Source organism: Sus scrofa, chromosome 1, assembly GCF_000003025.6.
Source record: "Sus scrofa isolate TJ Tabasco breed Duroc chromosome 1, Sscrofa11.1, whole genome shotgun sequence".
In the NCBI taxonomy this organism is placed as follows: domain Eukaryota; kingdom Metazoa; phylum Chordata; class Mammalia; order Artiodactyla; family Suidae; genus Sus; species Sus scrofa.
The window spans coordinates 144,270,061-144,295,600 of NC_010443.5; the positions used below are offsets into that span (position 1 = coordinate 144,270,061).

General features: G+C 50.7%; 1 protein-coding gene across 1 annotated transcript in view; it reads left to right on the forward strand.

Annotated features, from left to right (window-relative positions):
• Positions 1–25,540, forward strand: part of APBA2 (amyloid beta precursor protein binding family A member 2) — a 132,007-nt gene that overhangs the window by 86,913 nt on the left and 19,554 nt on the right. The window contains 4 exon segments of the mRNA XM_021098805.1: positions 859–895; positions 18,975–19,120; positions 19,937–19,972; positions 22,555–22,641. Coding sequence (XP_020954464.1) covers positions 859–895; positions 18,975–19,120; positions 19,937–19,972; positions 22,555–22,641 — 306 coding nt within the window.

Here is a 25,540-nt window from a genome sequence, read left to right on the forward strand (position 1 = left end):
CGGCTTGGATCCTGTGTTGCTGTGTCTCTGGCGTAGGCTGGCAGCAACAACTCTGATTGGACCCCTATCCAGGGAACCTCCACATGCCATGAGCACGGCCCTGGAAAATAAAAGCAAAAAAAAGAAAAAAAAAAGCTAAAACAGGATTACTCAATGGAGGCATCATTGACGTTCAGGGCCTGATCGGAAGGGCTGTCCTTGGTGCTGTGTGATATTTAGACACATCCCTGGCCTCGACCCAATACATGCTAGTAGCAGCCCTCCTCCCCAGATAGTGACCACCAAAAATGTCTACAGAAATAACCAGATGTCACCTTGGGGCCAAAAATCATTCAGGTTGAGAACCACTCTTCTAAACCAACAATGTGGTTTTAAGAAACAATCCCATCTAAACCTACACTACTGTGATGGAGGTTATTAAAAACAAGTTATTTCCCTTTGTTGGACAACATAGTTTAGATGAGGTTTTCTAACCTTGATGAAATAACTATGGCCACCCATAGAGTGGTGTCCAGTCTCCTTTATCTTGCTTTTAAAGATGTACCCTGGTAATTCTTATGCCTACAGTTGGAGAGCCATTGGGTGTGTGTGGTCTCCAGGTTTCCTTCTAGCAGTGACACACTAGTCTGAGGGTCCCTTGGTGTTAGCTGGTGGCCTTTTATACCTCTCATGTTTTCTCATGAGACAAATGTCATGGTGCCTGAAAGACACTGGTTTGCTGTATGAGGCTGACTTTTTGGGAATACCAGTCCCTCATAGGGTTTAGCTTTTCCCATTATGGCAATCATATTAGCCTAATCTTATGGGCCACATACTTACAACTGGTGTGAGTTTGTCTATTTTCATATTTCCTAACAGACAAAGAAGGTGGCATCATTTCCAAGTTTTGTGGCTGGTAAGTGATCGATTTTTCTCTCTCAGGGGGGTGGTTGCATTTTTATGTCAAAGCAAATGGTACTATTACTTTTGGTTGTCTACTGCAAAGCTTGTTTAGAAGCTCACTTTTAAGGTGAGAAGGCAAGGCGCTGGGCCTTTGATCGATTGAGCACTTCATAAGCCTCTGTTTTAGGTAGAAGGGGGGCAGGTCCAATTGATTAGGGAACAGTAGACCATCCCATTTAATTACCCTTTCCGTAATGGCCTCACCCATGACACTGATGATTGAATTAATAGATTGAAATGTGTCTGTATAAGCAGCTAATTACAATCTAACACTTTTGATTAGGGTGGATATAATTGCATCCAAATTCAAGCTTTTTTTTTTTTTTTAAGACTCTTCATTTCTTTCCACTCGCCTTTTTTGAGAAGGTTAGTGTTGCATTTCAACATCCAATTAAAAAACCCAACTGATCTGTTCTGCATCACTTTTTGTGGGGGTGGCGGGAAGGGTACACCTGCTTGGCTGTTGTCTGAAGGGCATCAGGGAACCTCCAGCAGTTCCTTTAGAATGTCCTCCAACCACAAGATAGAGAGCCTCTTAAGTAGTGCCTTTCTCTTGGCCAGGAGGCTGTTTCCTGCTCTTGCTAGTGGGTTATGATAAACAATGTGAAACTTACTAGTTCTTTCAATAAGTTGCTAATTGATTTTTATGAATATTTGTGTGAGCAAGGTAAATCTTCAGAAATAAATAGCTTTAAACCTTTGCTACCCTAGTTTTCTTTTTTAACTAAGAACTAAAATCTGGGAAGCTGGAGTCCTCAAATTCTCTTTCGAGGAACTGGTTTGAACCAGGGTAGTTTTAACCAATTCAAACTGGTTAAAAATGAATTCACTGGCTCCATCTGGTTGTGGCTGATTCCACATCACGCTGACTGTGTTGTGCCAACCGGATGAAAACCAATTTTGGACAGTTGTAACCAGTACTACACAATTCAGATGGTCTTGACTCCATTTTGACCACTTTCAGTAGGCTCCAGTAGGTTCCACTCAGCACTTTACCTGTGGTTTTAGGTATGTTTTAGTCGGCAAAGACTGGGTCACACTGTTTTCCATCAGGTCACAGTATATCATGGTGCTTCCAGTCCAATTTGCTAGCTGTGATTTCTCCAGGACCCAGTGACTGGCAGGACCAGCCTCTTTGTAGGGGAAGGATGCAGCACATCTCAACTCCAGTCTTCTTGGGGGTCAGGATGCCAGGATGCGCCTGTGCCAGTCACACTGTGCCAGTGATGGAGGCTCTTGCAGACCGAAGTAGCTCACTTTCAACATACCATTTCATGGGTGCCATTTGGGCAGGACTCCCTGAACTGGTCTGGGGGAATGATTTGGGCGTTAGGTGCCTCTGGCTCTGGGATCAGCCCCAAACCTGCAGAGGGGGATGGTGGAAGGGAAGCAGGGTCAGTGCCTGGGTTCCCTGAGTCATGCCTCTGGCTGCTGACATTCGGGAAAACTCCCTGCCCTGTATCAGCTCAGATGGTTCTAGACCAAATCAAAACAGTTGCCTCCAACCAGTCCACACTGGCTAAGGCTGCTTGTGACTGACTCAGACTTTAGTGTTTCCCATAGAAGAGAAGCCCTTTGACTGTTACGAAAATGTAGAGATCTTAAAGCAAAAGCACATCCCTTAACAGTAGAGAATTCATGTGCCATAAAGTCTGCCTCAGCAACAGGAAGAGATGATGATGAAAAACCTTAGACTATAATGAGTATGGGAAAACCACTCCCAAATCAGACACCTTTATCAGTTAGGAATGCATTTCGATGCCAGCCACTTCCCACCCCCCCCCATCCTGTGAGCTTATCCAGCTGGGAAGCTTCTTGTATGAAGAGGTCAAGAGGTAAGTGGCTGCTGGGTCCATGGCTTCATGACCTCGGGGTCAGCAATCTGCTTCTCCTGCCTTCCCCTCAGGCATGGCACCTCATACCCCACCGTGTCTGTGGTCTCCAGACAGTCCTTCCTATTTCAGGCAGAAGAAGAGAAAAAAGGGCAAAAATCCACACCAGCTGTGGTAGACATGGGAAAGATGGTGGTTTGCAACCTTGGAGGGTGCAGAGCTTTGGGCTTCCCATGGAGGGTCCTTTTTGGAAGTGGACATGTCCCTTGAGAGGACCCTGAAATCCATGCCCATGGAGTGATTTTAACATGCTGTCTCCTGGGACACGAGGCTGTCACACCAGGATGGCCCCACACACCCTCCTTGATGGGAGTTTCTTACCCCTGTGCTTGAGGCCAGCTCCTGGGTGGCTGTGTGGACGCTGCATGGACTCTTGGAAGAATCCATCTGGCAGACTCTTCTTCCTGCCTTATTCCTTCTGAGGAAAAGGCCCCATGTGTTTCAACTCATGAGTCCGAGTGATTAGTTGAACCTTAAAGACCCTAAGGGCCTCCATTTCTCCCATCGGCTGTGCCAGTGACTGCACCCTGAACTTCAGTATTGCCTGTCCCTGGCTCTCCAGGAAGGAGGGGAGCATGTACTTGTTAAAACCCAAATGTCAGTGCTGGTCCCAGGCAGTGGAGCCCCTCAGTGGAGCTTCAGCACCAAACAAGAGGTCAAAAGAGTGTGTTCTGTTCCTCATGCTGTTCTTCTCCTGGTCCAGCAGCCAAAGTGTCCTGGGCCATCTAGACCCCATCAGCACTTTTGCCCTGAGCTGGGATGCTGCTCACTCTCCAGTCCAGTCCTACAGGGCCCTACCCCATCTGTACCTTGTCAGTTTCCACCCCAGGTGCTGGGAGATCACGGGCCAAGTCCCTGACTTCCAGGCCAGGGGCTGACTGGGGCCCTCAGGTGGTGATGAAGCCACATGGCCATTTTAATTCCGTGAGCACTTCAAATCTGAGCCTTGGTTTGCTCTTAAGCAGTTGGGATGAACCTGTTCAGAAAAGACTCCTAAGTGGAAGGTAGCTCTCACCTCCTCCTCTGCAGCCTGTGACGGAGACAGAGATCCCTAGCCCAGAACAGGCCTGGGTGGGCTGGTGGGCCTTGGGTCCTGGTGCTGTTGGCTAGAGGATGGGAGTCAGGAGGGAACAAAGCATTCCAAAGAGGGGTTGTGAAAACCTAAAAGACCTCTTGTTACAAACAAAGCAATATTAGATCTTTTCCTCAGTACTCCATTTCATAGCACAAGTAGGGCTTGGACATTTTTTTTTTTTTTTTTAGGGCTGCACCCTAAGCATATGGAGGTTCCCAGGCTGAGGGTCAAATTGGAGCTGCAGCTGCCAGCCTACACCACAGCCATAGCAACACCAGATCCAAGCCCCATCTGCGACCTACACCACAGCTCACGGCAATGCCAGATCCTTAACCCACTGAGTGAGGCTGGGGATTGAACTTGTGTCCTCATGGATGTTAGATTTGTTTCTGCTGAGCCATGACAGGAACTCCTTGGACATGTTTTAAAATGGGATCTCTTATTCACTAGTAGAGGTTTGTTAAGATTTCTCTGAATAATGCTTGGATCAAGCCAAGAGCCATAAGAATGAAAAATGATTTCTACCCTGAAAATCCTTATGGTACCTTCCCCTTTTCTGTTTGCACATCCCAGACCCTTAATCCCTCTCTGCAGTGGAAGGCACTGTTAAATGTCTTGTAAATCTTTCCAGAAATTTCCAGGACATATAAAAACCTATATGGAGACCTTTTTCTTAAAATGGGTATTGCGCTGGCCACATGAGTCTGACCTTAGCTCTCCTCTTTCTTAGTAGATCATATTTCTTGATAGAGACAACAAATATAGATCCACCTAATGTGTTAAGTGGCAGCACAGGATTCAGTGACACAGACACGTGATGGGGTATTGATCAGCCCCCTGTGGACCGATGGCTGCATGGTTTCCTATTGGTGCATCAGTGGTCAGCCTGGTGGCTGTGTCTTTGTGATCAAGTGTGAGTTATTTTAGAGAAGCACTTCCTGGGTAGAGCAGGGTTACAGGCTAGCAGCACACCAGCCTGAATAGAGACACTGGATCGCTTGCCAAGAGGGGGACCAGGTTACAAGCTCTTCATTGTATGTGAGAGTGTAGGTCACCAGTACTGCATGCCATTCCCTGCCCCCACTAAAAAAATGGTATCTTCCTGATTTCACATGCATATTTTTCATCGACAGTGAAGCCAAACACTGCCGTATTCATACGCTCATAAGCTGTTTGTGTTTCTTTTCCTGTGCATCATGTGTTTCTTTCCTTTGCCCATTCCTCTGTCAGATTTTTGGTGTTTCTTAGTGACTTGTACAGTTCTTTTCATATACAGGAAATCAGCCCTTTGATTTATATTGCAAACATTTCCCCCAGGTTACAGTTATCTGTTGAATTTCTTTTTTTGAAAGGGAGTACCTTTTAAATTTTTCTGAACATTGTATGTGGTCAAATTTATCTTTTTTTCTTTGAGGTTACTGAGTCTTTGAGATTAGTTTGACCTTCACACTCCTAAGATAAGTTTTTGTTTTTGTTTTTGGTAGTGTGCAGCCAGGGATCGAACTGGCGCCACAGCAGTGACACCACCAGATCCTTAACCTGCTGAGCCACCAGGAAACTCCAAGATTTTTTTAAAAAATAAAGCTTTCTTTTAGAACTTTTATGATTTTATTTTAAATTAGTTAAATATTTGATTTTTCTGAAATTTATTTTGGCACATGGATACAGGAAGAGTTATTACCTTTTGAATGTTTTATTCCAGGCAGCTTACCAGTTGTGCCAAAACTATTCAAAGAATCTTTTTTTTATCCCAATAGTTTGAAATGCTGCCTTTATCATGTAAGAAATTGCCGTGTACGTGTAGAGCTATTTCCAGATCTGTTACACTCAGGTTCAGAACAAGGCTGCTTGATTTCCTGAGGATTGTGGTTCATTTTATCCCTGGGTACAGCTAGTTCTTGCCCTTGCCACCATCATTCCTGTCCACAATTTCTGGGATCCTCTTGCGTATTTATTTTTCCATAGATACTTTAGAATCAGTGTATCTACTTAGGCAGTAAAAATTCTTAAGGTATTTTTATTTGGCATGTCATGTGTTAAACTTATGTAGGGGACATGGCAGCTTTATAATAGAGAATCTTAACCCCACAAGGACTTATCTCTCCATTTATTTAAGCTCATTTAAGCTCATGAGTAAAACTTTTTCATAAAAAAATACAACACACAGGAGTTCCCTGGTGGCTCAGTGGGTTAAGGATCCAGTGTTGTCACTGCTATGGTTCCTGGCCCAGGAACTTCCTCATGCTGTGGGCACAGCCAAAAAAAAAAAAAAAAAAAAAAATCCAACATACGTATTTTTAGCTTATTCCTTGGTGTTTTTTTCCCTTTTATTGTTCTTGTAAATCTTATCTCTCTCTCTCATTGTTTTCTCCTAACATGTTACTATTTGTAGCTTACAAAGAAAGCTCTTGATTTTTTTAATATATTAAATTGGAAGCAACTCCCTTAATGAATTCTCTTATTTTTTGAATAGATTTTTAGTTGTCTTGGGGTTTTCTTGGCATACAGTCATGTCATCCACAAATACTGCTTTGGGGATGCTTCCTTTCTTGTTTTTTGTTATTTTTTTCTTCTTGTCTAATTGGGTTGGGTACAAGAAACCATGCTATTTGAATAGTGATTTCTTTTAAAATGATGCCTTTTTTTATTTGGCTGTGCCTGTGGCATATGGACATTCGAGGACCAGGCATGGAACCTGTACCACACTAGTAACCCAGAGCCACCACAGTGACAGCTCAGGATCCTTACTCTTACTGAGACACCTGGGCAATGCACAACTTTTTGAAAGATAGGCTCCTTTAATTTTTATCACAAAAATTTCAAATGTATACGGAAGTAGAGGGGATACTGTGATGAACTTCCTGTGCCTGTCACCAGCTTCAGTCTTGACCTGCTCGTGGCCGGTGTTGCTTCATCTACACCCTCGCCCTCTAGATTACTGTAAAGCACATCTCAGACCTCACGTATCCTCTAAATGTTTCAAATATGCATCTCTTAAAGATAAGAAATTTGTGTTTAAATCTACCATCACACCTAAAATAAGTAATCATCTCTTTGTGTCATGAAATCCCCAGGCTGTGTCTGCCTTTCCCCGTTACAATGTGTTTCCTCGAATGCAGGTCCAGCTGAGCGTGGTGCAGTGAGATTAGCTGATATATGTCCCCTTTTCTTATGTGTCTTATTTTATAGGTTCTCCATCCCTCTCTCCTTTTACTCTCTGACAATATTGTTGTTGCTGCTCTTGTGGAAGAATCTATATCGCTTGTTTCATAGAGTTCCCTGCAGTCTGGTTTTTGCTGATTGCATCCTCCTGGGGTTGTTGCTATAAAATGGTGGGTGTTTAGATAAAGATTTAATCTGGCTGTTTGGGGCAAACCCCCCCCCCCGCCTTCACAGGTATTGGCATTTTTCCATCCGGAGGCACATGCTCCCTCTTTGCTCTTCTTCTTATAATCTTAGCAGCCATTTATGATTATTGTCTATATCCATTAATTGATTAGAGGTTGAAAAATAATAGTGTTCTAATTCCATTGTTTTTCATTTTTTCTTAGTTAGCTGGGGTTTCCCTCTGCAGAGACACTTCCCTCATTAAGTATTTGTTACCCTATGTATAGTTCATATATAGGAAAAGCAGGTTAACTATTTGATTCCTTCTCTTGATTTCAAAAATTTTAAATTAATAAGTTTCCCTAACAAGCTCTAAAGATCAGCACCATCAGGAACTCTTGGGTTGAAACATGGTTGGTGTGTCTCACTGTGTCATGGATGTTATCCTCACTGGGCTTAGGTTGTATGTACCATATTTGGCCAGTGGAAGCCTCCTTGGGTTGGTGTCCAGGTCCTATCAGTATGACCCCAGTCATCTTTGATAGTTTCTTTGCTTTCTGGTATAGCTTGATATCTTACCATCTTAAACATCTTAACATCTTAAACATCTCTTTCTTCAGGACAAGAATAAGTTGTTTCTCCAAGGAGCCCCAGAAAATTGTATTTAGAGATCACAGTCTGTCCACTGTGGGTGCTCATTGCTACTGATTTGGTCAGAGAGGTAGGAAATGTATCTGTGGTAGGGAGATGGCTCCCAATGAACTCCACCTCCTGGTATTCATGGCCTTGGAGAACCCCCTTCCCTTGAGAGTAGGCTGGACACTTTCTCTGGCCTCTAGTATACAGAATATGACAAAAGGGATGTCACTTCCAATATAGGTTACAGAAAACCTATGAGTTCTTTCCTATTCTCTCTTGCTTTCTTGCTCTGAGAGAAGCAAAATGCCACACTGTGAGCAGCTCTGTCCGATGCCCACAGGGGGTCTCTGGCCAGCAGCCTCATAAGTGAACTTGGAAGCAGATACTCTCCTGTCAAGATGGCTACAGCTCTAGTCATTACAGTGACTCCAGCCTTGAGAGAGACTGTGATCAGAGGTACCCAGCAAAGCCACACCCAGATTCCTGACCCATGGAAACTGAGATAATAAATTGTATATCATTTTAAGCTGCTGAGTTTTGGGATAATTATGCATATGTATATATAGGTAAATAATATGCTGTATATTTTTAAAATAAAATACATCATGATTCAGGGAGTTCCTGTTGTGGTGCAGCAGAAATGAATCTGACTAGGAACCATGAGGTTGTGGGACCAATCCCTGGCCTTGTTCAGTGGGTTAAGGATCCGGTGTTGCCATGAGCTGTGGTGTAGGTCGCAGACGTGGCTTGGATCTGGCATTGCTGTGGCTGTGGTGTAGGCTGGCAGCAACAGCTCCGATTTGACCCCTAGCCTGGGAACCTCCATATGCTGCAGGTGTGGCCCTAAAATGACAAAAGACAAAAAAAAAAAATTGTAATACATCATGATTCATCCTGACCCTTTGCTAGGACTATAGGGTTTTTTACATTTTTACCTTTTCCTGTGCCCCAAATCCCTGATCTCAAGGCTACCAACATAATTTTGCACAGAATAGCAATACCAGAAGTTCCCTTTGTTGGTCAGTGGTTAAAGAACCTGACTAGGAACCATGAGGTTGCGGGTTCAATCCCTGGCCTTGCTCAGTGGGTTAAGGATCCAGCCTTGCCATGAGCTGTGGTGTAGGTTGCAGACACGGCTCAGATCCTGCTTTGCTTTGGCTGTGGTGTAGGCCAGCAGCTACAGCTCTGATTTGCCCCCTAGCCTGGGAACCCTCCATGCACCATGGGTGTGGCTTGAAAAAGAAAAAAAAAAAAAAAAAAAGAATAGCCATGCCAGTGTCACTGTTTTATTCCACTGATCATACAGCAGCCACAATATCAATGTCATCAAGGACATAGGATTATACAGTAAGGATTTATTTGCATTGACTTTTGTCTTTAGAGTTTAGCCCACGGGGGATGTACCAGCAAATCATTTTGTTTGGCAGTCATTCAGAATAGTTCTCTTTGTGATTAGGTCATCACTGCATACATATTTAGATTCATTTTTCTTTTAATTCTTAGGAATTTGCTTTTTAAAATTCAGTCATTATGTAATTATAAAATACACAACGTCAAATATACGGAACAGGGTATATGCAAAGAAATCAAGTTTCTTTCCCTATCACCCCTCCCCGAACCCTTTCCTTCCACTACAGATAAGCATTTTTAACACTTCACGTATTTTCATTATAACCACATCTTCCCCTTTCTTAGGTAAGGAGTTAAACACTCTTTTCTCTGTCTTGCTTTTTTCACTTAACCCTAAAACCCGGTGGTGATGCTGAAGTGCCACCCCATGCAGGGCAGTGTATGGAGGACTCTGCTGCTCCAGAGACACACCCGCCCACCCCACCGCCGACCCCACTCCTGTGCAGATAGCTGTCCCCTGTGCAGGAGCACTTAGATGGTTGCCAGTTTTTTTTGCTATTACAAATTGTGCTACAGCAAACAGCCTCATGCATATGCTTTTTCCTATTTTTGCCAGTTTTTATATTCATTATGCTTTTTCTGAGAAGGAATTCTCCCAAGTACAAGAAGTTTTTGCATAAAACCTATCTTGGGCAGATTTATGCACTCATTGGGCCTGGCTTTGACTTCCTTCCTCAACTCCCTGTTTTTGAGTCACTTCCTCCCAGTGGCCAGGCACTTTCTCTCGGTCCAGTGTCTAATGGTCCACACTGTGGGGCCCTCAGACTTTTTCTTAGTGATTCCCCAGCCTGCCTGCAGACCCAGGTGTGGCCTCTCCCCTCACGTGCCCTAGGGGTCTACTTTTCAGACAGTCTTCTCCTTTACATCAGCCTCACAGGGTCACCTTTAACCTTTAGCAGCTTCTCGGAGGCACAGTCCATGGCCATGTTGGGGCATCTGGCTCTGGGACAGGCTGGTGAGGCTGGAGAGGCAGTGGGGGCAGGCAGAGCCCTCCCAGGGCCAGGACCCCACACCCAGGTCTGAGGCCCAGTCTGTCCCTCCCTCCTGCTTCCTTTCCCTGTGCCAGTTCCAGATCCCTTCCCAGGCCAGCTCTTCCACAGTCTGTGTGCTGCCTAGATGTGGCCTCCATGCTCCTTCCCGCCCGTCCAATCAGGGCTGTGACCTTCCTCCCAGTCAAGGCAGGTGCCCCTCTTCGCCTTGGATCCACCCAATCTAACATCTTCTTCCACAGTATCTGTTACTCTGGCTACGTCTGAATGCGCCCTGCATCCATCCACGCCCCCACTCTCCCTTCTTCCTCTTCTCAACTGGGATTTGGGACTGGCTGCCTCCTCTGCGCCTCCCTCACTCTCATCCATCTGCCCCCAAGGTCACTTGCTGGCTTCCTCATCCCTCTGCCATTGAGCACCAGGGCCTTTCCTCCCACCAGTGTGGTCCCAGCTGGGGATGCCTGCTTTTCTACCATCCTTCTTTCCCTCCCTTCCTCCCTCCACCTTCTCTGTCTGTCCATCCCTCTCTGCCATTTCCTCTTCCACTGCCTGGGTGGAGAGTGTGGGAGCTCAACAGAGCCCTGCCTCTACCTGGCCCCCTCCTCCCCTTGATTCTTCTATCCCTTTGGCTTCGCTTGGCATGCATTTCCCCGGGGCTCCTGAGTCCAGCTGCCTCCTGAGCTTCTTCATGGGACTCTGGGCTCCTGCCACCAAACTTGCCCAGAATCCACCCCCGATCTCAGATCTCTCTCAGAGCTCCTCCTCAGTGAGCAGCAACTCGGTCCATCCAGCCCTGCAGCCAGCTGTCCTGTCCTCCTCCTTCGGGACCCTCCAGGTCCTACTGATGGAACCTCTAGGGGAATCGATCTGTCACTGTCTGTCTGTCCCTGTCATCACCCTGTTCCACACCATTGCCATTACCGTCACTGTCATCTTCCTCATTATCTTTATCGCTGCCATCATCACCATCACCATCATCATCATCACCATTGCTTGCTGGGACTCCTGCAGGAGCCCCTGCCGCTCTCTCTCTCTCCCCTCTGTTGTTTTCTTCTCTGCAGCCTGAGTTATTTGCTAAAGGCAAGGAGGTTGGGCTCCCTCCCTCCCCCTCTAGTGACCATCCTGGGTGTGGCCCCAGGGTTCTCACATCTGGCTAGCACTTCGTCTAACTACTAGCCTGTCCCCTGCACCAAGCCATGTGCACCTCTCCCTGCTATCCCAGGGCCTTTGCACCTGCTCTTGCTTCAGCCTAAGAAGCTCTCTCCTCCTCTCTGCCTATGGCTGTTGATTCCCTTTTGTGCTCCAAAGCTCAGGCCAGAGGGCAGCCGCTCCAGCTCTCCCTAGAGAGCAGAGGGTGCACTTCCCTGCTTCTCCTCCCCAGGTACTGTCCTGCCTCCATGCACTCACTATGGGCTATCCTGGTGCAGTTATTTTGTGACTATGGGACCGTCAGCCCATGGGCTCCATGTCTTCTGTAACAGCACAGGGCCTTATGTATACGAGTTTAGAAATGCTTTGTACCTGAGTCAATGACTGTGATCTTGGGTCAGATTATTTGATGCCACATAGACCATCCTTATTTGTAAAATCAGGACACCGAGGCTTGCTGAGGGCTGGAGGGGTCTGGCGTGTTGGGATGGAGGCAGCACTTGGCTTTCTGACACCCACAGTCCTATCAGCTGCCCTCTGACTCACCCGGCTGCCCCCTCCAAGCCCCCAGGGAGCAGCAGGCACAGGTGAAGGAGACAACCTGGTGCCAGGCCACTGGCTAGAAGCCTCACCACCCACTTGCAAGATAATCCCCCCAAAGGTAGCAGGGTGGGAGGTCCAAGGTGCAGCTCTGGGGACCTCCCATCCCTTCCTTGTTCAGAGAAGCCAGTGGGGCCTCTGGTTCTCCAACCAGTATTTCAGACGAAAGCTTCCTCCAACAGGGAAAACCCTGAGCACCTTATTCTTTTTGCCCAAGCTATGCAGGACACTGATCCATGTATGCACATATATGCCAAACAAGGAAAATCAATAGAAAAAACCTCTCTCTGGGGAAACAGAATCTCCTTTAAACCTCTCTCTTGTTCCTTTGTTGTTCTGTCTCCCTCTGGTGGTCTCAGCTTAGAGTTCGTTCAAGAGTTGAGCCAAACAAGAACAGTTCATACTCAAACATGCAAGGCCAGCTGCTTTGGTCTGAGAATACAGCTGTTTGATCCTTGGTTCTGCTGTGATTGGAATCCAGAGCCATGCCTGTGAAGCTGAACTTACCCCCGCCCCCATACTCACTTTCCAATGCATGTGGGACAGAGAGGGATCTTAGTGGCAGGTGGGTGCTGGAGACAGTAGTAGTTCTTATTTGAAGAAAGAGCAAGGCAGGAGTGACAAGGACCCCCAGTGGAGGGGCATTTGCTGGAATTGCAACAAAGGCCCCAGTTCTCCACTGGCCTGGCCCCAGGAAGCAGGTATCTGTAGGTGCAGGTGGTGGACCCCACTGCCTTGGATGGTGTGCCCTTCACAGCATGACTCTGTGCCCCTCTGGTGGAGTTGGGGTAGCCTTTAATAGTCTTACTCTGGGGCATGGAGCGAGACTGGAAAGGTCTGGGGAGCTGACCAAGGCCACCTTGGGGAACTGGCCAGGGGATCGTTAGAAGACAGAGCCTTAGGAAGCCTACCCCACCTTGGATGAGGGGGCACAGAGTGCCATCTGACCCCCCCCCCCAGACAGGGCCTGGGGACACTTTCTGAGCACAGGGTCCTGGGCACTGGCTCAGATGTGGGGTGGGTGGTTATCCCAGAGCTTCTGGGACCACTCGGACCTTCTAGAACAGAGTGATGTCATCTAATGGTCACTAGTGGTTACTGCAGGGAGGGCGAGTGACTTGGGAGGGTTTGGCAGGTGACTCTCTGCCAAAGAAGAACCCTGCAACCACATTAGCGAACAATGGCATGAGATGGTAAAGGCAGAAGTGCAGGGTGGAGGCTGCTGGCTTGTGCTGGACACCCTGTTCCCTCTGTTGAGGGTGGCTTCTGCCTCTACCTGGCTGGTAATAGGCCCCAGCTTGCCCACATGTGGACCATGGCTGCTATGGATGGATAGGGAAGGCTTCCCCTGCCAGTGCCCCCCTCCTGCCCTGCTGCTTCCCCGTCCCATTCCCCCATCCCTTCCCCTGGCCCCTCAAGCTCTGCCCAGCTGGGAGAAGATTGCTCATCTCCAGAGCAAGGACACCTGAGATGGAAGGAGCAGTCTGATTTGATCCTGGCCGTGGAGCCCTGTAGGGGTCAGCTTCACCCTCGACATGGACGGGCAGGAGGGAGTGGGTGCCTTCCTTGCGCTGCAGCGTTGAGGGGGGGAGTCGCATTTCCCACCCCCACCTGGCATGATTCCCCCTGCTTTTTTCAGTTTTAAAATACTCATGCCCATAACACGCATGTGGATAGAGCCCATCTCTGCTCCTAGGACACTGCTAAGCCCTGGCCCTGCCTCACTGAGCCCTGGGCCTGGGGTGAGTGGGTGCCAGGGTCAGTGGCCTGGGGATTCATGGGCTCTGGAGTGGGACTTTTCCTGTCCTGTGTTCTCTGAGAGGCTGAGCACAGTGGCAGGCTCCCCTGTTGCTCGCCCCACAAGGGGTGAGGAAACTGGGCCCAGAGCAGAGCTGCCCTACAGAGGGCCTGGTGTGTCAGTGCTGCCTTGAAGCTGATCTCTCTCCAGTCTGTGCTGGGCTTGGTGATGATGGTGCTTTATGACTTTAATAATTTGGAGTACCTGCCCGCAGAAATCATTTCTTCCTGCTCTGCCCCAGAAAGGGCCACATTGGATCTGTGGGCATGGCTGTGCCCGTGGGCACTTCACCTCAGAGCTGTCCTTAGGTGCACAAGTCCAGAGCCATGATCACAGTCCCCAGAAAGATGCTGCACTGACATTCATGTGTGCACATGTGCACCTGTGCGTGGGGGCATGATACGCCTGACCCACTATGGGCTTTCAGGGAGGTGAGGGGCTGGGAGGGTCCCTGAGAGTCCTGTAGGTGACGTCCTATTGCCCGGACCTGTGGGCAGCGGGGGGGGAGGGGGGTTGTGCTGTCTTATCAGAACCCATGCTGACCTGGAGGTCAGAGTGGGTGGCCAGAGAAATGTGGGTGAGGGGATGGACAGAGGAGCTGTGGCTGGCCCTGACCTTTGGGTAAGAAGACAGTGAAAATAGGATATGAAACCCTTGATTTGAACATTTCTTCCTAGGCCTTGTGCTTTTCTTGTGTTGCCTTTAAAAAACAAAACACTGAAAGGGTGAGATGATAAACCTGCCAGAAGCTAGGGTGCCTGGAGGACCCCTGCCCCTCCTTCCCCCACCCCCTCCCTCCCTCCCTTTGACCTTCTCCAGATCCAGCCAGGTCCGCTGCCTGGGAAGAACCTTCCTCGAGAGATGCACGCAGTAGGGAGGCCATGCTGAGGGCAGCGCTGCCCCTCCACCTAGCCTCACCTCTCCCTCTGTTGGACCCAAGGCTCTTGAAGGGCACCCCTGCCCCCTCACAGCAGGGGATGCTGCTTTCCTCTAGACTCAGATGACAGAGATGGGCTGAGTGAGGACTCCAGGGTTTCACACTTGTAGAAAGTCTTTGCCAGCAGAATGTGGAAGTTGGTGTGTGTCCGTTTGTGGGACAGGGTCAGTGACTCGTGCAGGCAAGGCTGGGGGCCGAGGGCTGGGGTCTTGGGACTGCTTCCCTGAGGGTCTGGTTGAGGGTCCACAAGAACTATCAGGTTCCTGGAGGGGAGTTCCTGTCGTGGCTCAGCGGTTAATGAACCCGACTAGTATCCAGGAGGATGCGGGTTCGATCCCTGGCCTTCCTAAGTGGGCTAAGGATCCGGCCTTGCTGTGAGCTGTGGTGGAGGTCCCAGATGTGGCTCGGATCTGGCATTTCTGTGGCTGTGGTGTAGGCCAGCAGCTACAGCTCCTATTGTAGCTCTAGCCTGGAAACCTCCATATGCCACGGGTCCCACCCTAAAAAGACAAAAAGACAAAAAAAGCAAGATTCCTGGAGGAAGCCACTCAAGCACCCAGGGAAGGAGCTGCATCCCGGGGTGGGGGTGGGGCTGTGGGGGGAGGACTCCAGGGTCAGTGGGGAGAAAGGGATCCCCAGGCAGTGGCCTCATGATGCTAGCACCCTCTAAATCTGTGCCATTGGGACAGGAGCTGACCTGGGGCATTCTTGAGCTGGGACATGCCAGGGCCCATCATTGCTAATGTTGGGTTTCTTTTAAATTTTGGAATACTTTGCCTGGTTCTAAAGCGCTGTATAAAATCAGCAGGAGCTTCGGCTCTGGTGTGAAGAGATGGTCGCTGCTTTTTTGCATCTGTGGTTTCCCCGAGTGTAGGTCTGCTGCGAGGGCCCTAGATGTAAGTCCTCAAGGCTAACAGCAAAGGTTATGACCAATTTTGGAGCTTTAATCTCAAGTCCATGGATCTGGTTTGTTGGATTGAAAGTATAATGCGTAGGTTTCCCCCTGGGGAATTCTGGATAGATGCTGTATCTTCTCCCGAGGTTTAAAGAGAATGAACATTTCAGAGAGTAAGTGTAGAAACCTGCCCCGAACCCAGTATCAGCCTGAGGTTGTTTCGTTGAAGCTGCATCTTCATTCTCGGGGTGACAGTCTGCTCAGTATGTCCCCCACTGAGCCCCGGGAGCAGGGATGGGGATGTGGGCAGGAGCTGGGACCCCAGTGTGTAGAGTTCTGGGATGATGGGGTAACAGGCCAGGGAAGCTTTCCCACCCCCACATGCATACACCTAAGAGTGGGAACCCCAGGTGAGGGTGGGAACCCCTATCCTGAGGGCAGGGGAGGTCCTGAGAGGCTCACAGCAAGGGAGGGAAAAGGATCAGGTTTCTAGTCTAGAAGGGCCCTCTCAGCAGCATGGACGTAGACCCAGGTCTTAGTGCTAGTGGCTGTAACAGAGAATCATAGGCTGGGGGGCTTAGAAACAACAGAAATGTGTTTTTCCCATTTCTAGAGGCTGGAGGCCCAAGGTCAGTGGCTGGTGTGGTCAGCTTCTGGTGAGGGCCCTCTCCTGGGGTGTAGATGGCCGCCTTCTTGCTGTGTCCTCACACGGTGGAGAGAGAGCTTGCTGGCTCTTTGGGGTCTCTTTCAGTAGGGCGCTAATCCCATTCAGGAGGGCTCCACCCCCATGACCTAGTCACCTCCTAAAGACCCCACCTCTCATTACCTGTTACGTTGGGGGTTAGGATCTAACGTATGTATTTGGGGGGCACACGCACATGTGGGCCATTGTGATTCACATGGGCTAGTTGAAGGTGACTCTAATTATCCAGACTGAAGTGGGGTGATGGTGGTGACAGAACTGGGGGGAAGTGGACAGACTCCAGTTAGGTTTGGTGGCAGAATGGACTGGACTCGGGCTGGGGGTATATGGGGTGAAGGCCTGTGTAGCTGGGAGAGGGTATTGTCACTGTCCGAGATAAGGGCGGTGGCAGTGCCTGGGTTGGTGTGGAGGGGAGTGGGGGTTTACTTTGGGCGTGTTAAGATGGACATCCCTGTGGGGCCTCCCAGGGGAGCCACAAGCAGGCTGTTGAGTATGTGGGGCTGGGCTTCAGACAGCTAAGGTGTCCTCTGCAAGTAGGGGACCACAGAAGCTATGGCATCTGTGGCATCTGTGTCGCAGGGAGAGTGGGCAGATGAGAGGCGTTTCTGCAGCCAAATCCCAAGGATGTCAGCATTCAATGGCTGGGTCTCCACCCTGATGGAATGGCCGTAGAGGGAGGAGGAGACCATAGCCAAGGACACGTGCTCAGGAAGGAGGCAGTGGTGAAATGATGACCAGAAGGGCCTACTGGATGGGAGGGCACAGACGTTACAGGTGCTGTTGGCACTGTGGTGTCCACAGAGCAGTGAGGATAGCAGCCAGGCCGAGACATGCTGAGGAAGGAGTATGGGCACAGACAGGCAGGCCTTTCTAGACACTTGGCTTCAAGAGGGAGGAGAGAGGGGCCCACCTGGAGGCAGGGATGTGGTGAGGGAGGGTTTAACCCTGTGGGGGGAGACTGGGGATGTTCAAAAGCTGCAGGGAGATCCAAATAGGACTCTGTTCAGTGCACGGAGGGAGGGGAAGGGATGGAGTTGCAGGGGATCCTTAGATCCCTGTGGGGGCCCCACTGCTGCACAGGAAAGCAGAAGGAGGGCTGGTCAGATGCCCCTGGGGGCATGGGCATATTTGAGAGCAAAAGGTGATGCCGTCAAGGACAGAGAGGGAGGGGCAGCCGGAAGTTCAAGAGGATTGGACAAAGGTATGAAAGAGCCCTGCACAGCGGCGGGGGAGGGGGGGGAGGGGGGGAAAGAGCTTCCCAGAGGAGCCCATGAGGGTCACCAAGGGGTTCTGAGGGCATTTAAGGCCATGAATTTGTAATGGAACCACTTTGCCTTGCTGGGGGCTTTTTCCAGCCGCAGGCCCAGAGGAAGCATGGGTGGAGTGTTGCCGAATCCCTTGGGGATGTGGGGTGCGAGAGCTGAGGGCATGGAGCAGGTGGGATTGACCTGGTGGACAGTGGCATCCATGCTGGGCAGGTAGATGATTTCAGAAACAGTAGGTCAAAGGTGAGACCACAGGACCCTGGCCAAGGGGAGGATCAGGAGGAGACTGCTGGCCCTAAGGGCCAGGGAACCACAGCATATCCAGCTGTGGACACTGGAGAGGCTCCAGGCAGGCCAGCTCAGGAAGGAAGGGAGCCTGAGGGCCAGGGCCAAGGTTCTGAGAAAAGAACTCTGGCTGGAGGTATGCAGTGGGAAGGAGGAGGCAAGCAGTGAAGAAAAAGTGGTCATGGGCCTCAGAGGAAGGCTGAGTGATGACCCCCAGGCTGGCAGACTGTGGACTTGGGGCCACATCCCTGGCCACTTGATTTTGTGTCTGAAGCTTTGCTGGCCCACAGCTAGACCTGCACAGGTACACACATTTGGGCCTGCTCTTGTGCTCCAGGTGCAGAAGTGGCTAGTTGCACAGAGACTGCACTGCCTAAGATCATTTGCATCTGGCCTTTTACAGAAAAGGTTTGCTGACCCTACCCTACAGTGGTCTGTCCAGTACAGGAATCACCTGTAGTCACATGTGGCTATTTATGCCAATTAATTAGGATTGCGTAACATTCTAAAATTCAGTTCCTATGTTGCATTCACCACAGTTCAATAATTCCAAAGCCACCAGAGGCCAGTGGTTCCCATATTAAACAGAACGGAGATGGAACCTTCCAAGGCAGTAGATGGAGCAGGGAATATGTCGCCTAGCCTGGACCTGGGGTGCATTGAATGGGAGGGGCCAGAAAGGCCTTGTGAGGGGGCTGCAGGCAGAGCCCTCTGCACAGAAGCAGAGGACTGGAGGGCAGCGGGCATTTGCCTCCAGAGCTCCCAGAGGACCCTGGAGCAGGCATGGAAATGTTTGGGAACGGGTGCCTCTGGGATTGCAGCACGTGCCTGTCCCCCTGGAAGCCCAAGTGCCTTGAGTGACAGCTGCCTGGAGCCCCAGAACTGCCCTCCTAATACTGTGCATGCAGTTTCCTGGCCTGGGTGTTGATTTTGTGCAGTTACTGGCAGAGTGTGCCGTGGAATCACGGGGCAGGAGCCCAGCTTCCTCTGCTGGCTGCAGACAAAGGCGATGTCCCTGATGCCTGGTTCGTTTGTCGTCCAGGAATCTGATAACTGTGCCCCCTTCAGTTCCAGGGCCCTGTGAGCCAGAAGACCTCATTGATGGGATCATCTTTGCTGCCAACTACCTGGGGTCGACACAGCTGCTTTCGGAGCGGAACCCTTCCAAAAACATCAGGATGATGCAGGCGCAGGAGGCTGTCAGCCGGGTCAAGGTAGGGGCAGCCCAGGAGCACCTTGGTTCAGTTCAGGGGCCACTGGAGCCGAGTGGGTGACACAGGACCTCTGTCCAGCTCTGACCCTATAGCCTGGGGCGCAGAGGATGAAGCTCATTAATGAGGAACTGCCACTGCCCCCACCCCCAAATGCAACTGTTAAAATATGACTCTTCAGAAGCATTCCAGACCCAAAACATGTATGTATGGAGCCTCCCATCCCATGTTGATAGTCTGTATATCTTTAGTGCCAAAGGGCCTACAGAAGGGGAAACAAAGAAATTATATGTTTTATGTAAATTCCTGACCTCAAGTAAAACCCTTTGGTACTTACAGCTCTTGTTTGGAAGGGTGGGTGCGGCGGGGCAGTGGGAGGACAAAGCGAGTCAGCAAAGCCAACAGGTCAGCAAGGAGGGGTGTGGTGGTCTAAGGAGGTGCCCCTCTGGGCCACATGGGGGGAGGGGGAGGAAGGATGTCAGCTGGCCCCCTCACCCTACTGTCATCGCTTTGGCAAAGGGAAAGGGGGTTCGAGGCTTGAGCCCAGTGCAGTGGTTGAGGGAAAGGGAAGCAAGCCCTGGGCCCTCCCCACCCGTCAGACCCCAGCCCAGCTCCAACCACTCAGCCTCTTCTCCATCCTCAGTGGTGCCCTTGTTGCCCCGGGTGGGGTCAGTAATTCCACATGCTTCTGATCACCCTGTGTGCTCCATGGGCTGGGAGCTGCCCCTGGGGTCTTGACCGTGGGATGGAAAGAGCCCTCCTGTGCCTTCCTTCTCTTTGTGCCCATCTGTTTTTTTTTTTCTCTTTCACGCTGCTCAGAGGATGCAAAAGGCTGCTAAAATCAAGAAGAAAGCGGTGTGTAGGGTGTGGGGGTGTGCTTGTGTTTCTGTGGCGTGCCTTGTGCCGTTGCGGGGGGAGGCTAGGAACAGAAATGATGTAGCAAACTTTTTTTCCGCTTCGCCAATGCCAGACTTTTGAATGAAATCACACTTTTTTTTAACCGCCCACTTACAAAAGCATTTACTCATTGCCCTTTTTCATTTTTCTTTTTTGAGTCTCCATGAGCTAGAGCATGGCTGCTGCCGTGATGTTGCTGTTGTGTGTAGACATTTTTAAATGCAGCATTTGATGTGACTGTGTGATGCATTTCATGCCTAGGCCCCCTGTACAGAATTAATTAAATCGTTCTGATATTTAAAGACTCATTAAGTTTAATTTACTGGATCAGGACGATGAGAAGCTCAGTTTTCCCAGGAGGTGCTTTTTCTTGAGAAGTTTCTGGAGCATGGGGAGACTTTTAAAAATCTCCGGTTAACCTAGCTCTTTGTTCATCAGCCTCATCATTTAGTAAACACTGAGCATATTCTAACCATTGTCCTGATGTAAGAAATAGCCAGTCCTTGGTGTCTGAGGGGCTGGCTTGGCCCCGGCTTGTTGCTTAAACAGTAGAGTTAGTCTGGATGTGCCCTCCTGGAACCCCGCCTTCTGGCGGTGTGGTCAGAGGATCTGTCTGGGGTCTCCCTCTGATGTTTGCTTTTTGCCCAGCAGCCTCTCCTTTGATTCCTCCAGCTGCAGGAGAGGAAGGAACTTGAGCATCTCTCTCTGCTCAGGCTCTCTGCTGAGTGCCTCCAGGCAGAGCGGACGGGGCTTGCTTCCCCTAAAGGAGGTGGCTCCCTGCCCACAGTTACCTGGTGCCCCCCTGGGCAGCTGGAGCAGGAAGGCAGTGTGGACCACAGTCTGTTCCTCAGACCTGAGGTCAAGAGACGTCTGAGGGGTTGGGCGCAGGCAGACCCAGCTCAGAACAGCTTCAGCGGCCAGCCAAGGCCAGCTGATGATCTCCCTGAAAGGTGCTCCTTCTCTCGGACAGGGAGCAGCACAGGCTTATTCCAAGGGCCCCCTCACTGGCCTGCCCACAGCTGGCCAGGCAGACAGTAATGGGAGGGTTTTCCTAAGTGAGCCGTGTCCCCAGCAGTGTCCCCACACCCCTGACTTGCTGGTGACTGTAGGGTTACGGTCCCCATTGTTTGTGGTCCTTCTGTAGGGCCTATGCTGCTGTACCCCTCTTCCTTCTTGCAGCAGGGGGTGCTGATGGGGCGACCTCTCTGTCCCTCATCCATCTCCCCCCAGCTTGAGCCCAAGTCAGCTCTGAGTTTGCCCCTGTTCTCCCATCAGGTGTATCACAACTCTGGTTTCCTCCAAAAGTGTCCCTAAAACCAAGGTCCAGACACACCTGTTCTACTTCTGGCCCAATTTACTTTTTGGAAGGAAGATTTTGAGCACAGTCCCACAATATCACCTTTAAAAGTCTGTGGATGTAGACGAGAACCTGATCCTTAAAAACCGAGAAGAATGTAGTTCCTTCACGGTCCTGCAGGCCATTTTCAACAGCAGCAGTTTGGACCCTTCTGTTTATAGTCAGTTAAAAGCAGTGTCACCCTGTGGTAGACCAAGGGCCCCAAAGACCTTTTCCCCTGAAGACTGAAGAAAAATGCAGATTTGTCTTTGTAGTCTGGGGCCTCTCTGCGACTCAGAATTCTTAAGGGATAGTCAGCAGGGGGATTTTGATTTCGGATTTTCTAGTGAGGAATTAAATCACAATTTCTACTCCTTTGAAGTGAAAGATACACTTCTCTGGGCACCCCACTGACCACAAATGACTGTTTACTTCAGTGGGCAAACCAAAGCACTTCAGTGGGCATTTCATCACCACTGTGCAGCAGTTACTGGGGTTCCCACAGATGTTAGAACCTGTGACAGGCAGTCCTGGCTTGAGGCAGACCCGGAGCGGTGCACTCAGCTTCCAGAACATTCCTTTACACATCACTAGCAGCCGTGCGATGCACCTACTCAGGAGGTGATTAAACGGGTGTTTGTGGGACGGCTTCTGCCGGGTCCTAGAGAGAGGCAGCACGTGGTCCAGTCGGGGCCCAGCTTCTTTTAGGGCTTTTGGAAGACTGACTGATGCTGCTGGGGGCTTGACGTGACTGTGGCTTTAAACCAGAAGATAATGCGGATGTGCTAAGCCACACTCTTTGAAAACGTGTTCCTCTTTTCCTGGGGGCCCTTGGAATCTCAAGTCCAAGAATGTAGCTCCAGGAGACAGACCCTGAGTACCCACTGGGTCTGGCAAGGCTTCTCCAGGGGTTGAGGGGCTGCACTTTGCATGCTGTGACACAAGCCCCAGGCATCCGGCCCCCCTTGTGCTTGGCTTCCTGGAAGCGGTCCCCTCCCGCCTTCCCCTACCCTGTGCAGACGCCCCGAGAGCTCACTTAGCTGAGGATGCGCTCGGAGGAGCCCTGCCTTTAGACTCCCATGGCTGCTTCTGCCGCGGAGCTTTTCCCTCTAGGGGCGCTCAGGGTCCTTAGTGAGATCGGCAGGCCTTTGTTTGAGTTAGTTCTTTTTAAAGGTTTGTAACAGTCTGCACCATCCTTTCTTAGAATTCTGAGGGGGATGCCCAGACTCTGACCGAAGTGGACCTCTTCATCTCCACCCAGAGGATCAAGGTGTTAAATGCGGACACACAGGTGAGCCTTGGAAGACGGTCATTTAAAATCTCGTACAGGAGCTCCCAGGAGAGCAAGGTTGAGCTGCAGATTTCCCTCTGGCGGGGTGAGACGGCTGTCCCCGGGACAGTTCCCCCTGAGCTCCTACTGGGGAGCAGAGCAAGCTGGGTGGCAGCAGCCCTGGGCTGGGAGGGGTGAAGCTGGGGATCAGGTCTCTACAGCAGCAATAGGGATGAAGAAGAGACAGGATGAAGGGGAGGCGAGGGGGCGGGCCTGTGTGTGCACCATTGGGATTCTGGAACGGCCTCTTGAGGCCTCTGCATGCCGGCTGGGAAATGGAGCTAGAGGGGGGAATCCTGGTGGCCCTCGGCGCTCCAGCGGGGTGGGTCTAAGATTTTCTACCTGTAGACCCTGTGCCCAGGTTGTGTCTGACCTCAGTTCTGGTCGTCCTTCCTTTACCTGCATCCCTGCAGGAGCCTGCTATTGTGCAGAGACAGGAAACAGACACTCAGCCAGAGAGGAGGTTTTGGGCTGAGGGGTTCAGGTAGATAGCGGGGTGAGGGGGGGAAGGCCCCGGTGGGGCTGCTGCCTGAGACTTGCCCTGTGGAAGGGAGGGAGGCAGCCATGGAAAGAGAGGGGGAGGGCCCTCCTTACTCTGGGGATAGGTGAGACATTGGGTGATGGTCCCCTCACTCCTTGCCATGGACAAGTGATCTATGTGGTGACACTAGGCGGGTGGGCAGCTGGTTCCCCAGCACCCTTTGCCTGAGGGTGTTAGCGTCCAGCTGTGACCTTGCTGGGGTTGATTACAACATTGGAAATGCAAAATGGTGATTTTCTAATTATGTCATGCTTCTGACTTCTACCATCTGACGGGTGCTTCTGTGCAGAAGAGCTGCTTTTTCTTTTCTCCTCTTTTTCTCTCTCTCTTTTCACTGTGGACTCATGGATTTTTTTTTTTTTTTTTAAGCTTGTGTTATAATCCATTACCACTGTGATTCTTTCTGGTGCTCAAATTATCTCAGATGTGGCCAGAGACCCTCCTACTGAGCCCTGTGTCATCCTGGCATCCTGCCTTCAGTCTCTGAGCATGTCCTTCTTCCTGAGACAGTGAGGTGTTCTGAGCCCCCTTTGCACTCCCTGCCCCAGTCCTGGAACCAGCCATCTCTTTGGAGCCCTGGTTCCTTGCCGTGAGGAGTGACGCACAGAAACAGAGACGCAGGTGCTGGCTGTACCCATTGTTGCGGGCGGGGGTGTGTGTGGGCATTGACCCTGGGCCCTTGAAATGAACAGAGCTGGACAATAAGTTTTTAAAATCCAAGAGTTCATGTATACATGCCTCCTATTCAAGACCAGTACCAGAGGGTCCTGCCCCCTTTCCATCCCCACCCTCATCGCACAGTGTAGACTTCAGGGTCCCAACTCCCTCCCTGTGTTTTTTCATTTCCTGTCTCCTGGAATTGAAGCTGCTTCTTTGAATTTGCAATTCAGCATATAGACCGTGCAAATGGCTGGGCTCTGAGAGGAGCACAGGAGGGCTCTTAGGTATCGGCTGAGCTGACTGTCACCTCTCGGGCCCAGTGGGCAGGAAGACTTGACATTCGGAGACAGAGGAGGCAGCAGGTATGTCTTAGAGCTGGAGTGGCCCCATGACATGCCTCCTGCCAAGCCCCTTCCAGCCTAGCCCGCTATCCAGGCCCTTGGCACATCCCACTGTGGGCAGCAGAGGCCTCCTTCCTCCTCAGAGGTCCGTCCCCATGTCTAGGCCTGTGCTTCGTTCCATTGATCTTTGTGTCCAGCTGCTCTGCCCCCCTTCATGGGGCCTTGCACTTGGCAAGAACTCAGGGAGTCACCCAATGGGTCAGGTGTAGGACACATCACAGCCTTGGGCTTTGTTTCCTGATCTTTTGTAGGCAAATCATCTGGATTAGTACCTCCCTCCCACTTCTCTAGCCCCCATCTTTCATCCACTGCCTGTCAAGGTCCCAAAGGCCACCCTGGGTTCAGGAAGTTGATAAGAGGCCTCACAGGATTTGGCATATAGCCATACTCATGGCTGTGCTTTACTGCCGCACCAGGATGTGGAGCAAAACCAGTGAAGGAGAAGCTGCGTGGGGCTGAGCTCAGGGGAACCTGGAGTCCTCCCCCTGTGGGGTCACGCAGGATGAGCTTAAGTTCCCAGCCACAAGCTGTGACAGTGTGTGTGAAGTGTAGGCTGTTGGGGAAGCTCAAGGGCATCAGCGCCTGAGGTCTTCACCAGGGCTGTTTACACAGGCACCTGTTCTGTGGGCATCAAAGTCCAGACTCTGGAAAGTAAGTAGGGCTCAGGCTGGACCACTCTGCCTGCCGGGTGCCTTACACATCGTGAGCTATTCTCATCAGGTCTCATGGCAGAAGCCCTCCTGAGACCCAGGTTCCCAGGCCAGACAAGGGCCTCCTGCGGGCAGCTGTTCTGAGAACGGCGTAAGGCCTGCTGTGCCAGCCTGCCTCTGCACAGCCTATGGTCCCTCAGTTGCTGCAACCCTGGGCCTGAAAGCTGGGCCCGAAAGCTGGGCCCATCTCTGAGGACCTGAGGTCTTGGACAAGTTTCTGAACATGTTGGAGCCTGGGTGATTCTCAGAGGAAAGCCTCATGTTAGGTCTCTCGAGGGCTGGTGAGGGAGCTGAGAGCAGGGCTCACTGTGCAGCCACCACTCTTCACTCCATCCTTTGCTTCTTTTGAGTCTCTGGTGGCTGAACAGGACCCACAGATAAGATATTGGCTCACAAGAATGGACAAAGCCAGAGGCCAGGATCTCCATTGCCTGCTTGTTTAAGTTGGACTTCAACCTGGATGGGCTTCCCATCCCACTGGCCACAGCATTGTGGCCACATCATGACGCAGCTGCTGCCGGGTGCCCACCTCCCAGGTACAGAGCAGG